Raw genomic sequence first — 16,792 nt, forward strand, 5'->3', positions numbered from 1 at the left:
AGTCAATTTGCTATATATCATGATAAATCTGTATATAGCAGAAAATCCTCGAAGTTCTGCCCTTTTCCTCTCCTGAGGTTTTCTGCCCAACGTGAAAGCAGAGAACAGCTTTAACAAGAGCTGGGGACACTTCAGAGTCCTGTGTAATGCTTACGTCCTGGCTTGTGTAGGTCAACAGGAGGAGATGCTGAGCAGGCACAAGAATACATGAGGAAAGACAATGAGCAGTACTGATGGGGACAGGAGGTCGTGACTGCTGTGGGCACCATCTTAAATCCCAGTGGAGCTGTCTCCTTCCTTCTCTGCAACTCCCAGTGTCTGAGAGAGAGATCACAGCACTAAAACATATCAGACACAAACACTAACTCCTTCATCCGCAGCAGTATTACTTACAAAAATATTTCCTACTAAAGTGGCCATTATCCTTTCTTGGGTTTTTTTTTATTATTTGCATAATTCAGGAGGTTTCTGATAATTATGCGCAAGTTCAGTAAGGATAAAGCTCTGTGTCATGAAAGAGTTCTTGTTAGGATCCTCTCAGGGCACCTTGTCTCTTCCTACTCGTCAGGTCTTCTGGACAAATCCCTCTTCTTTTCAATGGATGGCAACTCTCTATCAGTGTGAAAACAAAAAACAATTCATTTTGAACAGCGGTCTCCTTAAGTCTGTGCCCTGAAGAATGCTTTAATACAAGGAAGATGTTGTTCACTATCTGACTGTCTATGCCCCCAACAGGATCCTGTCCAATCTTGCTAGATCTATTTCTTGTAATAAGCTGCTGCTTGAGAGATAGATGCTGCTAGACATCCCTGTATTAATGACTTTTTTTTTCCAAATCTAGGTTCTTTCTTTACCTGTATCTATCAGTTCTCTAGTATTGTTCATAGAGCTATGTATTATATTTATTATATATAAAATATATATTTTATATATAAATTTATATATAATTATATATATAATTTTATATAATTATATATTTATTATCTATAATATATATATATGCATACATTTTACTTCCAGATTAGCTCAAACATTCTTTGAGAATGGAAACAGCCTGTACATTTTCCATTGGAGTTTGGGGCTGAGGAAGCCTGCTTGACATTTAGGGAAAACTGAAAAATTTGTATAGGATTTTAAAAGCTACGTTATACAAGATGGAATTGCAAAGGTTTGTTCTTCAGTATAAACATATACTGATTGTTTTTGTCAGCAGTATTTCACAATTTGCTTTCCCCTATGACAGCCTTATATTATTCATAACTTGCAATCCATTCCTTAAATTTTCAGTTATAAGAGTTTCCTGGTGGGGGTCACAGAATATGAAGGGAAGTATTGACTTGAAACATTTGAAATATAAATGAAGTTGTTTAGTTCTTCTGGTACATAGAATATTATAGTCACTGGATCAAATTTGACCTCCCAGCATGTCTGTTTTCATAGACAAGAAAAACACGTTCGCAATCCCTCAGTGGACAGTGCAGCTCAGTTCTGGCCTCTGTCTGAACGTTCTTTGATTTACCCAGTATTTGTTAAAAACAAACATGAATAATAAATGTTTCAGTGCACTTGAAGGCCAAAACCGATCAGTAGTCCTGACATCAGGTCAGAATCTTAAGACTTTGCTTTGAAACTACCGGTCCTTTGTGACTTAAACTTAGAGTAATACCAAAGCAGTATCATCAGCCCCATTTCACAAAGATGTATGCAAAGTCCCCTGTCCCATGTCACGTGAGTTTGGGGCTAGGGCAAGTATTAAACCCAGCGGCAGACCTGGTTTAGCACTGGGGGAAAACCAGTCAGCATTGGTGGTACTGCGATGGACAAGTGTACGTGCATGTCCATACATGTCTCCCACTCGCTGCTCCAAGGCCAATGCCAGAAGCCAGGTCTCCTCTCCCGTTCCCATCTGAGGTCTAAGAGCTCCTTTCTAGCTGCATCTGATAAGTGAATAGGACTGCCTAGCTCTGGCCACCGCCTGAGAAGACCAGGTGATCTATTAGGAGTCATACCCACAGACCATCTATTAATTTACTACATTCAGATTTTTCTTTGGTAAAAAGCCAGTAAATTTGACCCATGATATCATTTATCTCAAGCTTTCTCATACTAAAGAGCATTTGTAACTTTCCCATCTTTGTATAATTCCACTGACTTTAATAAAACATAATAAAATGTTTGCAGAATTTAGCCTGTTTAATGGCTTCAAGATAACAATAAGTGTCTGTAATTAAACAGTAGTCACATGGTATTTTTTAAAAAGAACACAAGCCTTCTCTACATGAAGTCAGCAACTGAAATGCAGTAGGTGAAAGAAGAATTGTTTTCTCAAATTAAAAAGAAAAGATACAGTTAGAACTTTATTTCCTGAACCGTTTAAAATTAGTCCCAGCAAATAGTTTCATTGTGCTGTGTTGTTATACCAACAGAGCTAGAGATAAGATGACCCAATAGCTCTTTTTCAGTATCTAAGTTAGCTATGGATGCTAAGTTGCTTTTGGCATACTTCAAAACACTATGCACAGACACAAACTGCTCACTTTTCATCTAGCTTTCTTCAGCAGGAGAAAGGATTAGTATTTTTGAAGTATAAATTATTCACAGAAGACACTTCTGTCAGGGATGGCTAAAAGTATCTTCAGAATTCAACCCACATTAATAAATACTTTTGACTAATTTTTTTGAAAACTCAAAAAAGGCATGATTTTTCCCTTGGAAATATTTTCATTCAAAAAATTGTCAAAAATAATTTCTAAAAGGGGATTTAAAACCTGAAAATAAAACTACATATTTCATTTGACACAAATGATTTTTTTCCCCCCCAGTTTTTTTCAGTTCAGTCAGTGAACTGAAAAATCAATTATTCACATGACTCTACTGGCAAATAATTCTTATCAAAATAATTCCAGAGGGAATTATTCTGTGACAAGGAGCTTATATTGTATGGAATTTAAAAGTTAAAAGATTGAGGCTAGCGTGATAAACAATGAGAAATGTTCTGTTCGTTTTTCTCACTTTTCTCTTTCAAATTACAACGAGAAAAAGCAAAAAAGAGAAACAAAAAAAGAGAAACAAAAAAAGATCTATATATTTTAAAGCGGATTTGGAGTGTCTGGTTTGGTAATAAGAAGCTGCCAATTCCCAGTTATTTTAGATGGAGCCATGAGGCCTAAGCATTTTGAAAATCAACTCTAACGAAACACAAGAAGACACCAGAACAAAACCACTTCTTGAAATATTTAGTCAGCTTCATTTGCTCTGAACAGTTTGTTACGCACCCTCGACTTTGATAGTTTAATCATGAATAGCTCGGAACACACTCCAGAAAAGAATATAGCTGCCTCGTGCCTCATAATTATCCTTAAAGTTCAAGTTCAGCAACAAGATTTTTCAAAAAGAGATCAATTGACCTGCCCTTGGAGTAAGCACATTCTTCTCCTCAGCCCTTACGAGAGGCATTGAATGGAGGGGCCGTCAGGCCCCGGCAGAGAGCGATGGCTGGGACGCCGGCACCCGTGCCCGCAGCAACCTGCCCGGTGCTTCCCTCTTTCTGATAACGATGGCAGCACTGCAGAGGGAGAGAGGTGGTTGTCCTAAATGTCCAGTCAGTGCCTAGAGTTCATATTGAAAATTAAAGTGTGCTTTTATCAACAGTTCTTTACCTTTCCCCCACACATCTCCTATAAAGCAGGACAGATAAAAGAAAGGAAATCTGATTTTGAAGTACCTGTCTTTTTAAAGCACTTAAGTCCTGGGCTTTTCAGGGACTGTTAGGTTGTGTGTAACTATATTAACAGAACTTAACTGGAGTGAGAACTTAGATCTTTGTTCTTTATGTGTGCTTTATTGCTGGTTGCGCATATTGGTGCTACACCTGGAGCAAAAGGTGGCCAAAATATGTAGCAAAAAAACCTAAGGATATGTTCAATAGTGCTTTTCTCTTTGGAGAAAATGCCAGCTTCTTTCTGGCAGTTTTCAAAGAGAGGTAAGTGGGGTCTCCTAATGAGCTGCCTGAAGCTTTCCTGCCGTCTCCTACCTCTTACTCCGACTCTGCTTCCCTGGCACGTCCTGCGTGGCTCCTGTCACCGCAGGAGCCTGCCCAGCCAGGTGTTTCATAGGAGCCACCATGAGTTGGGTTGAACCAGCCGCTCTAACAGGGTTAGACAACTTCTGTAAACGATTCTGATTTGCATTTGGTTTTCTCTGTGGAAACAAATCTTTCCCTGGCCTCTGTGTTTGTTTGGAAGGGAGGTGGAAGTCTCCTCGGGGCTTTGTTTGATTTATAAAATCCTCGGACCTACAGATAAACTTGGCAAGAGGGCTTAAAAGCAGAGCTGGTCACAGCAGATGCCTGTCAGAGAATGAGCAGGGGAGGAGAAGGTTCCTCACTAAATCCTGATACCAGGACTCACAGAACAGCCCTTCCTGTTACTGACTGCAGCAGGAACAGGACCAAGCTATTAATTGCATTAAAGCTATCAGAAGGGTCTCACTTTTTCAAGTGAAACCTGGTATCCAAGAGTAGACATATGTAGGGTGGGCTGTTCTGCACCTTTTCTGTGCCTGTGTGCAGGGATCCCACCCTTACGGCTGCTGCAGCTGCAGCGGGGGGGCCAGTCTTCACTGGCTGCAAAGAGACACCCAGCGAGGACAGTGCATGCCTCTGCGCTGAGTTAGGGCTTACATCCACTGTTCCTCCCGGGGTATTTCTCAGACTAGCACAAGGCATATTTTCTCTCCCTTGGAAACAGCCCATACCCCACTCTTCCATATATACCATTGCTGCCGCAGTAACTACTGGGGCACATTCGAGCCTTTAAATGAGTCCATAGGAGGTCTCTTAAACAGAAATGCTTTAAAATCTTTTGAAAAGAGCAGCAGATGTACTGCTTCACAGAACTGGTTTCCCTGGTGCCGAATTCTGTGCACACCATGGATATTTTTATGCTGCTTTTCTCTATTATAGTCGTCAAAAAGTTATTGAAATCAGTATGAAATTAACCTTGCTTGTTTCTCATGTAGCAGAAATGCTGCTCCCGTGACAACGGCTCATGAAAATACTTTGTTCCCTACTGTGACACAATAGGTGCTACACCCTGAGTCTTTCTCTAAGCTTAAAGTAAAGATATTTCTGCTTTGGCCAGGTCTGTCCAACATTAATCATGGACGTGAATTTGTAACAGCTCACTTGGGGTATCGCTGCATGCGAGAATAAAATTTCTCCCATTGCAGAGAGTTAAGTAACATTTTTGAATGGCATTGTAAGCATGTCCACTTGGATGGTAATTTAACGACCACAATTTTAGACCTCCCACACAACAAATTGTTCCTTTTCAGTGTTGTGCTGAGAAAAAGAATTCAGGGTACCAGCTGGCAGCTGATACTGTGAAATAGTACTTACAAATAAAGACAAGAAGTTTGGTGTAATCACTGGCATCTTAGAGCAGCTTTCTCGGGATTGCTGCTGAGCAGATGTAAGACTGGTATTAATTAAATTAAACCCAGAAAAATTGGTCTCTCAATAAACTTAAAAGTGGTGATGCACATTAATGCAATGCCAGGAATTTCAAATTTAATGTTCAAATTTGCATCAGGAGAAAAGAGAAGAAACAGTGACTCCTAAAGACTTTTTAACTTTCATTTTTAAATTTGTAAGCTATAAAACTGCAGTGATATATTGCTGCACCTTTCATCTGAGGTTTGTGTGTCACATTCTTAACGATCTAGCAGGTTGTGGTACAGACTTTTACAACTGCTGTGATATAGTGGTTAAACTCTGCCTGGTGGTATTATAGTGATTAAAACAGAAGGTGTGTCTAGGGTATCTGTTGGTGCATATTGACTTCTTGATATTGACTTACTGCCCAATGGATGGATGGCAAACTAAGCCTGGCTAACCAAGACATTGGACAGCTTAGGTGTTTAAAAAAATTAAAACTAACAAAAACTTTGCATCCTTAATATCCTGATGGCAATGGGCAGTAGTCCAGCCTCAGCCAGCATGTGCCTTAACTTTTTTCCACCATCAGACAGATAATGAAAGGGTACTGCCAAGTGGATCGCATTATTCCAGCTGGTGGACAGCGAGCTACATTCTCATCCCGGTAGCCCTTCTGTCTCTGATGCATCAAACAGTATGGGCAGCTGAGGATATTCGGGTTTTTACCGTCTCCTAGTTTTTCTTGATATTTAAAACAAACCAATTAAAACACACGTGTTACATCATGACAACTCAGAACACCTAAGCTGTGTAGTACCTCTGCAACAAATGTGCTTCCCACTCTGCCATCCCATCTATGTATCAAAACATTGATTGCTGTGTGAAGTACAGCAACTTAGTAGGTGAGACCAAAGGGTTCCGAGAAAGAAGGATGTTTTCAAGTGGAAGAGAATGAAAAAGAAAAACTAATTGTGACACTGAAGTACTTAGAGTTTACATCCACTGCTTTTTCTCCATTCTTCAGTGGTAGTCTGGGAACCTACCAAAACTATCACTAGTGTTCAATGATCAGTTGGTAGCACTAGAAGAAACTGTCATTATTGATCTTCATCTTAACAAGAAATTTTGCTTCCTCTCTGGGAGAGACATGACTGCCATGGTCCCCGTTCAGCATCCTTCACATAGATAAGAAAAGCTTCCTATTTCTGAGGTTAAAGATTAGATCAAAATAGTTTCATGGAAACAATGTAAAATACCAGCATCCTACCTTCTCAGCAGTCATGTCCCTAAAAGCACATCACACCTGGGCTTCTTAACCTCCACTGACTCCCAGTTTCCACCCCATGTTTGTTCAAGATCTTGGGCCTGCCATTCAAAATGATAAAGAGGTTATCTGCCATTATCTAAAAATACAGCCACTGAGCCTAGAATAATATGAATGAAAGCTGGAAACAAATTAGGCCACATTTCAGACAGTGTGAACTAACATAAATTCATCGATTCTGCTGGAGCCAGATGGATTTACATCAGCTAAGAATCTGGCAAACTGTGTTCACGGGTGAAACTATTTGCAGAACATGCTGCTGGCAAACTCTAGCAGATTCCACAGCCACTCTCTTTATTGACACTTTTCCATGAAAATAATATCTCTGAAGAAAAAGCAAAAATTAGTATTTGGGAAAGCAATGGAAGCTAGTTCTCTACAGCAGCTAACAGCAGCTATATTTTCAGACAGATCTATTTCAGCTTTAACACTTAGAGAATGTGAAATGAAAATCAGAAAAAGCATTTGGCCATTCCACTTGGCTAGGTGTATCTAAGTATGTAATATTAAGGAAAGGGAGGGGGGGTTGGGTTATGTGGTAAACTGAAGTAACTCGGACTCAGAATTAGCTGTTCTGTCAACTAGGCATAAGTATCACTGGATTATTTTTAGACTTTGGACCTAAGAGACTGAAGTAAGTCTGAATGTTTTCATATCTGTTGGTCTGTAACTTTTTTTTATCTAGCCAAGAAATCAGAACAGTTTCCAATACTTAACTACTGAGGTGTTTGTAAGAGGTTTAAAAGGTTACTGCCTCCTCCTTTCTATGTTTGAGTTCTGAGCATTGCTGATCTAGCCTGTAAACATTTTCAGTTGCCTCTGTTTGTTTGGGAAGATGCATCTAGTAGAATACTGCATTTCAGAAACATTTACAGTTAATTTGGCAAGGTAAGGTTGCTTGTGGCCCTCAGTCTGAAAGGGGCTTGGGGAGAGGAGCGGCAAAGCCAAAAGGACCTGCCCCACTAACGTTTGGCTTCAAAGGGAGACAGTACACATCTATCAGACAACACACTGATCAAATACAGGTTGAGATATAAATGGATCAGTAGTGATCCTGTAGTTCTTGTTCATGTTGACTAGCATTTAACTTGACAGTAGTTCCCATTTATATAATCAGAATATATAGAAATGTTTACTGGTGTGTGAACACAATGAATCTTATTAACAAGTTAATATTTAAATTTAGCACTTGTGTACTCTTATTGTTGGGCTGTCTTAGTGCAAACAGTGGGCAATTCCATGCCCTGCACGAGTTCTGTGAGTCTTGGAAAGTCCTCGCTCCTGTGGGAAAGCGAATTATGCTGCCCTTTTGGACTTTGTTTTCTTTTTTAATTTCAAGCTCTCCAAACTGCTTGGAAGTAGGCCACTGAGAAAGCAAAGCAAACATGTTCTCTGTGCCTGGGTTTTGCTGTTCCCCACTAGATATATTATATTCAGCTAAGGGAGAATAAGAAGCTATTTTCCCCAATTTTCCATACTGCCTGTGGGAATCTAATTCAATTTCCTCCCAAATTTAGCAGCAAAAACTAAACAGTAAAGAATAGAGTTGAAGAGGCTTCTGTAAATCTCTAGATTCTAAGGTACTAAGGTGCAGCAGGATTACTGAGCACAGGTTAAACTTCTTTTCTAGCCACAAAGCTACTTACAGATTTAAGAAGCTTAAAAACCTGATCCAACATTAGTCCTTGCTTTGTAAATGAAAGAATAATATATCTACCTATACAAAGTTATATTTGTTATTATTGAATTTTTTTATCCTTTATTATTGATGTAGCCCTATTCCACAAAGGAATCTTTCTTTTTGGTGGGAGATTATGATGTATTAGATAACAGGGAAAGGGACAGGGGAAAAGACTGGTGACCAAATACATTTCCAGAAATAAACAAATGAAAGAAAGGACTCACATTTCATTACTCTCACTACAGTGGCTACATTTTACCAGCAGACCACAGGGGTCTTATTCATAACTTCCAGCAAAAGATGTAGTGCCTTTTTTGGACTTGGATTCCGTACAGAAACGTGGACCTGAGATATTCAAGAAATACTGAATAAAAACCAGAATTTACTTTCCTGCTTCACATGAGCTGGAACATTTGTTCAGCAGACCTACTTGCAGCCAGCAACCCATGCCATTTTCTGATTGCCAACTGTCCTTAGTTTTTTTGACCATTTTAGCTCAGAATTTCTTCAGATGGGTAGTCCCTGCAGTGAGCACTGGTAGCTTAGATTGTAGTAATTATCTTGTTACCTCTTTTATATGTGTGTTCTCACTGTCTGTTCCATCCTCGCAGAAATAAATTGGCCAGCAATCATTTAATTTCTTCGCAACAGTGTCCTTTAGACTTGTTTTCATCCCCACAAAATGTGCTTCAATAGTAAAGCTGTGTAGGCATCTATTTAAGCTTTGGAAATTAGGATAAGGACCAGCATACTTTGGTTTTTTGACATGACATGGAAAAATCCTATGATATAACAAATAATAATATTCAGCAGCTGTGATGTTTCTGAGACTGTGCGCCTCTATGAAAAGATGTTCCACTGGTTATATTTAAAGGAAAAACAGACTTATCTAAGTATTTTCATGATGTTTACCTTGTACACTCAATGGTGCAAGAGTTTTGTCACTTACCTGTTGTCCTGGTTTCGGCTGGGACTCCACACTTAAAATGTATTTGCAATGTGGAATTTTTGTCTTTGTCTACATTGTATTAGAAAACTAATCTCACTGGTGAAGCTGCCTCAAGGTCATTAGTAAGCTTGAGAGGCATAATGTAGGTGACAGCCTTAACACGTTTGATGTCACACTAAACACGGCCAAGTCCTTTAGGACAACTATGACAAGGTACTGGAAGTAGTCGCTAGCACTGGGGAGCTGACTAAGGCTCCTAACATTGCTAACAGTGTTTTAAAATGCCTGATTAAAACTGTGCGGGGATAGTATTTTATGTTGTGTGTGCATCACGTTGGGTGGGCAGTAATGTGAAGAGCAAACATGCCAACTCCTCTGCAAGCTCAGGCTTTGCTTACCTGAGAGCAGAGACCTGAGTCGTAGCATGCGAAAGTGAAGAGTCTGTGCAGAGGGCATACAAGTTGGTTTTAGGTTGATTTTCTAAACTTTGGTGATGACCTAGAATGATCCAAAGATGTATCTAAGTGAGGAACATATGGCTAGTCGTTAAAAATGTATCAAAGAGCTTCTCTTGTCTGTCTTTCTCATGAATGATCTCTTCAACATAAATGATCCCCTCATGTGACCCCCAGTCTGTTGGTTGGCACTCACATGCAAGAGCACCAGCGTGCTATTAGCAATTACCTTAGTGATATTTACAGCATTTTAATGTCAGTTGTCTGTATGTAAATAGAGTCTGTGCGGAACACGGCGCGCCCAGGGCTCCTGCTCCCACTACAACAGCACTGCTCCTTCAACATGCCAGAGTGCTTCCTGCGCCTTATGTAACTGCCAAAAATATCATTTCAATTGCTTTATGACAAAATAATGAGTCTGTCAAAGATGAGTGGTCAGAAAAACAAATTTGTCCTCCCACACAATTAGAGTTTATAGTGTTGGACAGCAATATCCATCTCCAGTGATTCAAAATTGAATTTGCACGTTGGAGGAAAATGTGTTCTTGCGTGTGCTGTAACCAGGCTGCTTAGCAGGAAGAGTCCTCACAGGTTGAACTGGAAAGATGGAAATGAGCTGAGCTCATGTGGAAACATCAGGATGGAAGTTTCCAAATACATTAAGTGTTGTGGGGACGTGACATTCACTTCCACAAGCTCGGTCCCGACAGAGCTGCTCCCACAACGATCAACAAAAAAAGTCTGGAAAAACTGTCACCAGATATAACAGGCAGACAACTATTCCCTTTAGGTAGAAAGCCGTTTCAAGCCCTGCATCCCCCTGTACATAACCTAATTGCTCATGGAGTTGTTGATACTTATAATCACGGACTTCAGATATTCTTTGTAAAAACGTACAAAGATTAGACCTCAACAATGCCATTTATGGTGAGCATATACTGTATCTCAGAACTGCACTTTGCCCTTAACATTTGCTTTATCCTTACATGGGATTTTGCCCTTAGGCTGTTTGCCAGTGCAGTGCAAAGGCTACAGCATACATCCTCTTACATTTGCCACACCTTAACCTGTATTCTCAAACCTGCTCTACTTATTACAGCTCCCTCAATCATCCCTTCTCAGTACACATGCAAACCCACTTGGCATGCCAAGCAGCTGCTACCCACCCACTGCTACCCAATAATTGCATTTCTGGGCATGTGTACGTAATACCTTGTAAAGCACTTTGACTTTTTTCTTTGTATTTCAAGAAACTATATAGGCATCTGGAACACTCAGTACACAGTATGTGGAAGCAGTTTTTTAGGTTTTTCAGAACTTCTCCATTCTTATACATGCAGCCAAAGTGACCACATTCTTCTAATGGAAGCATCTACAAGGGCTATATGAAAATTTGTATTTAATGTGCTTCGTATGTAAATCTAATTAAGCCTTCTGTTATTATGTCAGATTTAAAGCAGTAACAGATAGGAACAGCCTTTAAAAGCAAGTATTTAAAGAAATTACAAATGGTACCTAGGATTATCAGCAATAATTTATCATCATGGATATTCACATAAAGTAACAAAATATTTCCTTACCTCTGAAGCAGAAAAGGTAATCTTCCTTAAGAAAGAGACAAGGCAGATGAAGGACTTTGAACTTGGATAGTCTTCCATAGGAAGCTGATGTCCACATTCTGACAGTGATCTGATAGGAGACCAAGTCAGCTACCAGACCAGTGGTGCTCAGCTGTTTCACAGTTACCTGAAATGCCTAAGGTCCAGGCTCTACTGCTTTGTTTTCACACTGCTCACAATCCAATATATCTCATCGCAAGAGTGGTTCTCTCATGGTCTGTCTGGATGGTACTTTTACCTAAATAGTCTTCTTTCTGTACCCTTAAATATTTCAGTTTTCCTTACTGCTTATCCCACAGATAGAAGTAGTTTTTTATTGTACTCTAGTCATCTCTCAGCCCCGCTACGCACATTTACCTCTTTCATTCATCCAGAGAAGTCTGTCCCTCAAGCACAACAGGCATTTCTCGTCTTTGCAGAAGTCTCCGATACATACATACACTCTGATGAGGTCCCTGGGACAGATTGCCCAACTCCTAGTGCAGCCTTCCTAAAAATACAGAAGAATACAAAATATTATTTCCTTGTTCCAGTAAAAATGTCTCTCCACATACAGCACAGAATTTGGTATTGGCTTGCTTCTCCCCAGACACAGTACCTTCCAAATTATGTTCAGTTTGCTTTCCTCAGTTCTCTTTCAGTTTTAGCACTGTCTGCATTTTACACTCATTCAGTATTCAGCTACATCCTTGATTTGCTGTGGAAATCATGATTAATCTCTCTGAGTTCTGTGAAGTGACCTCAGTGAAAAATTGGTGCAGGCAAGAGGAGAATCATAGCCTCAGTGGTTCAGTCCTCTGAATGTCTTTTTTCCGCTAATGGTTCTGCTCTTTTACTCCCTATGTATAGTTACTGACACCAACAAGAACTCCAGTTTAATCTCTTCAGATTTCATTAATCTACAGGGTTTTTTTCATATGTATAACACTAATGATCATAAACCAAACCCAACTTTTATGTTGCCTATACACTAAGAAGGCAAAAGTAATGTTTTTTGCCATACATTGTCTGACCTTCTGTGGTTTGGGTCTTTTTTTTAAAACATTTCTTTTTGTGCCCACTTTAACTAGCTCTCATTAAATCTACATTTGACATTTTTAATATAAATGTATTTTTTTAACTTGATGTTTGATCTTTAGCTAGTCTTGCAGAAAACCACAGTGACCACATTTGTTCCTTACTTTCTTCTCCTTGGAAATTGTACACAGCTAAGTTTGAATTATTCTGAGCAGTTTTAGGATTATTCAGCATGATAGGCTCTTTTTCTGCTCAGTTGTTAATATTAGGTTTTCACTATCTATTCTCTGCCCGCAAAGGTTTTAGTTCAGTCCTTTATTTTTTTCAGTGATCAAATTTCTTTTTTTTTCTCATTCACTTTAAATCATACTCCTAGAAGGCTACACCTCTCTCCCCATTGCTGGGGTATATTGGGAGGCAGGGGCGGGTGTTTTTGGTTTTTTAATTGGAGGTGGTAGAAATTTTGCTCTCCTTTCTCTTAAACGTGGTATTATTTGGAATTTTCTTTTAAGGCAGGGTGCAGCATTCTGGGAGATTATGCTGGGAAAGCTTTCAAAAATACATATTAAACATCTAAATAAGGTAATTTGCAGAGAGGCATTGACTGAATGAATCTGTGATTATTCTACTGGTTTAAGGCATGAAGAGCCGTTTAGCAATTCCTCCATTTAGGAAGCTAAGTGTCTAAAATGTCCCTACATTGTCTGGTTTGTGTGTATTTGTTCAGAATGCCCCTACGAGGGCTGATTGTTTTAAATCTCAGTTAATACAGTGTCATGGTTTAACCCCAGCCAGCAACTAAGCACCACGCAGCCGCTAGCTCACTCCCCCCCCACCCAGTGGGATGGGGGAGAAAATCAGGAAAAGAAGTAAAACCCGCGGGTTGAGATAAGAACTGTTTAATAGAACAGAAAAGAAGAAACTAGTAATGATAATGATAACACTAATAAAGTGACAACAGCAATAATGAAAGGATTGGAATGTACAAATGATGCGCAGTGCAACTGCTCACCACCCGCCGACCGACACCCAGCCAGTCCCCGAGTGGCGATTCCCCGCCCCCACTCCCCCCAGTTCCTATACTAGATGTGACATCCCATGGTATGGAATACCCCGTTGGCCACTTTGGGTCAGGTGCCCTGGTTGTGTCCTGTGCCACCTTCTTGTGCCCCTCCAGCTTTCTCACTGGCTGGGCATGACAAGCTGAAAAATCCTTGACTTCAGTCTAAACATTACTTAGCAACAACTGAAAACATCAGTGTGTTATCAACATTCTTTGCATACTGAACTCAAAACATAGCAGCGTACCAGCTACTAGGAAGACAGTTAACTCTATCCCAGCTGAAACCAGGACATAGGGTTTTAAAATTTGACAGAAGATCCCCAACTACTTCTACAAGAAAATGCATTTTGCTAGTTTTGTGAAAACCTGTATTGGGCACAAACATAGACCTCCAAAATCTGTAGTTTTCCTTTGTCTGTTGGAGCTTCGTAGCTAAAATCGCAGAAGATGTCTCCTGCAGAAACCCTGCCCATTGCTGTATTGCGTGGGCCCTGCCATGTGGACCACAGAACAGCTACCATGGCATGATGCCGCAACTCTGGGCTGAGAAGCACTTCCTTTGCAGCAATCTTGCCCTAAGAAATTAAAAAACTTGGCACCAGAACCAGCAGCAGAGCTATTCCGTGCTGTCCATGCTCTCTTGCCTGGGAAATAAAGGAAAAGGAGGAGGCAATCTATGAAGAGGTGGATCACAGTGGAGTTAGGGAACGTGGGAAATAAAAGGAAATCAATATGCATGAGAATTTATGGGAATTGTTTGTGTGTGCCTATATACATCCAGACATATAAATGCATGCATGTGTTTTGTATATATATGAAGAGACGTGGGACTGGATAGAAGCAGAGGGAAATGGAGAAGGCCAGAATCTGCCCAAGACTCTTAACCACATGAGCAAAATTGAAGAAGGGTCTTTCTCTTCAGGAACATATGACAAGAGTAGCATCTAAGAAGTGCAAACAGACTTTGCAGAAGGTTTTCTGACACACCCGTTCTTTACTTTCGGGTGCTTATTAAAAGAGCTGTGCACATTTACCAATTAGCAGATGTATCTACATTTATTTTCCCCCACCTCATTTCCCCTACCAGTCTGCAGGACCCTTTCAGAGCCCTAGGAACTACAGCTTTCCTCAGAATCAGCTGGCTTTTTCTTCCTGCCCAGATCAGTTTGCTGCCTCTGACACTGATAAGTCCCTCCAATAAAACAAAGATCTCCCCCTGAAAGAAATCCAGTCGGTTCCTCTCTCATTTATTCTAGTGACTCCACAGTCTCTCCTGCTTCATTCTCCTCTGGCTCTTATTTTTTTGTCTTGTCATTATTGTGTATCTCTCCTGTTTGGGAGTCTTCCATTTTCATATTCCTGTGGACAGTAAAACCACCCGTTACTTTTCTTAACAGCAGTGCCATTTAGCAAAATCTTCAATCTCTACATGAATAGGCATATCTCATCCACTGACACCCAGACAGGCATCTTTCATTCTGCAGTGGCTAGCCATTGAAAATTTACTTTACAACTGATGTAGTCTTTAAGCATCAATATTGTGGAAATGATATAAAAATTAATCACACTTTCTTTTGTCTAGCATATTCAATACATTTTGGTAATTTCAATTGAAAAGGTGCTGAGCCTGTTTTTCTTTAGAATGAGCATTGCTCAAATAACAGCAGTTTCATCTGCCTCATTTCTAGCATTGAGGAGAATGCTTCACTGTCTACTGTATTACAGGTTCTTGTGGATTTTGTCCAGCAGCCACTTATAACAACTGCAAGCTTGTTTTACCCTGGGGATATATATGTATGTGGCCAGTTGCTTCAGGTTATATTCCTTCCAAGTGGAAGTCAGCTTGACAGCTGTTAATTTGCACTTGGCCATTCCATGTGTTGTCTTGCTCTAATTATTGGTCACTGTATGGAACAGGTGACAAATACCCACATGAGAATCCTTTAAATCGCTAGATGTACAATCATTAGGAAAACAAACAGAGAGGGACATTAAATACTAGTTTTCTCTCCAGCCCCAAACAGAAACAGATTTTAGCCCGTTTTGACATCTATTGGAAAGGGATGGAAAGAGGTGACAATATCTTAACTGTTTATGAAACTAGCTTCTTATTCTGTAAGTATCCTAGTTTCAGGGAAAGAGGGGAATTTAAGGAAAATACAATTATTCTAAGACCAGATGCAGAATCTGGTTTATCTAATGATTTTGTCACAAGGTTTGATTAGGTGTTCTTTCCTAAGTAAAACTAAATGTGCCTACCAAAATATTTCCTCTGACCTTCAGCTACTACAACTATGTCACCTAAAAGCAGGCAAAAAAAAAATTTCCTTTCTGAGCAAGAGAGTACTTGCTGAACAAGAATGGCAAAACACCATTATAGTGAGCTTCCCTTCTACTGGTGTGGCATAGCAGAGTATATTTAATTGAAGTCTGTTTTCTCAGACTCCCAGGGCCTAATATGGATCTTAATTTGGGCCAGGTTCTCTAAGGACATAAGCAGAGAACTTGCTTTGTTCCTGGGAGTAGTGAGTAATGCTTGAATTTTTGCAAGATTATAGACCTGTCTGTAGTGAAAATTATGAATAATTTAGTTGATCTCAGTGGAGCTGCGTTAGTGAAAATAAGAAAAGATTCAGCATCTTGGAGTCTTGAAAAATTACTGCTTTTAGACCTGTGCAAGCTGAAGATATTACAACATGCTATTTGAGTGATGTATTGTAAAGCATGCTAAAACAGTAATACAGACACAACACATGGAAATAGAGTGGCTGCCATAGGACATGCTTTACTAAGACTTAATCTGAATTTAAACTCACCTCTAAATAATATCCCTCTTTTTTTTATTTTTGCCTTTTAAAAATAGGTGTAAGTGCAACCTTCACGCTACTGGCTGTAAAGAAGAAAACAAAAGACTACTTTGTGAATGTGAGCATAACACAACTGGCCCAGACTGTGGAAAATGCAAGAAGAATTACCAGGGCCGACCGTGGAGCCCTGGTTCTTATCTGCCTATACCTAAGGGCACTGCTAATATCTGTAAGTAGTTCTGTATAATAAGGATATTTCATTATTAGAATTCTGCCCCATATCGTGGCTCTGAAGGAAGATTAATGCTGGCAAAAGTTTGTCATTTCTTTATGACCCAGTGCATATAACTGGACAAGGTGTCAAATTGTAAGTGTTAATTGTAAGTACGCATCATCTGTGCTCTCACATGTTCTTGCATGAGAACTGCATGTTTGTATCC

The 16,792-nt window shown here is 39.8% G+C and overlaps 1 protein-coding gene across 1 annotated transcript in view; it reads left to right on the top strand.

Moving 5' to 3' along the window:
• The window catches only part of NTNG1 (netrin G1), a 152,156-nt gene that overhangs the window by 74,489 nt on the left and 60,875 nt on the right, over positions 1 to 16,792 (top strand). The window contains exon 3 of the mRNA XM_010566089.1: positions 16,409 to 16,581. Within this exon, the coding sequence (XP_010564391.1) occupies positions 16,409 to 16,581 (173 nt within the window). The remainder of the gene's footprint in view (positions 1 to 16,408; positions 16,582 to 16,792) is intronic.

The sequence above is a fragment of the Haliaeetus leucocephalus genome, unplaced genomic scaffold, assembly GCF_000737465.1.
Source record: "Haliaeetus leucocephalus isolate CR32 unplaced genomic scaffold, Haliaeetus_leucocephalus-4.0 Scaffold205, whole genome shotgun sequence".
Classification (NCBI taxonomy): domain Eukaryota; kingdom Metazoa; phylum Chordata; class Aves; order Accipitriformes; family Accipitridae; genus Haliaeetus; species Haliaeetus leucocephalus.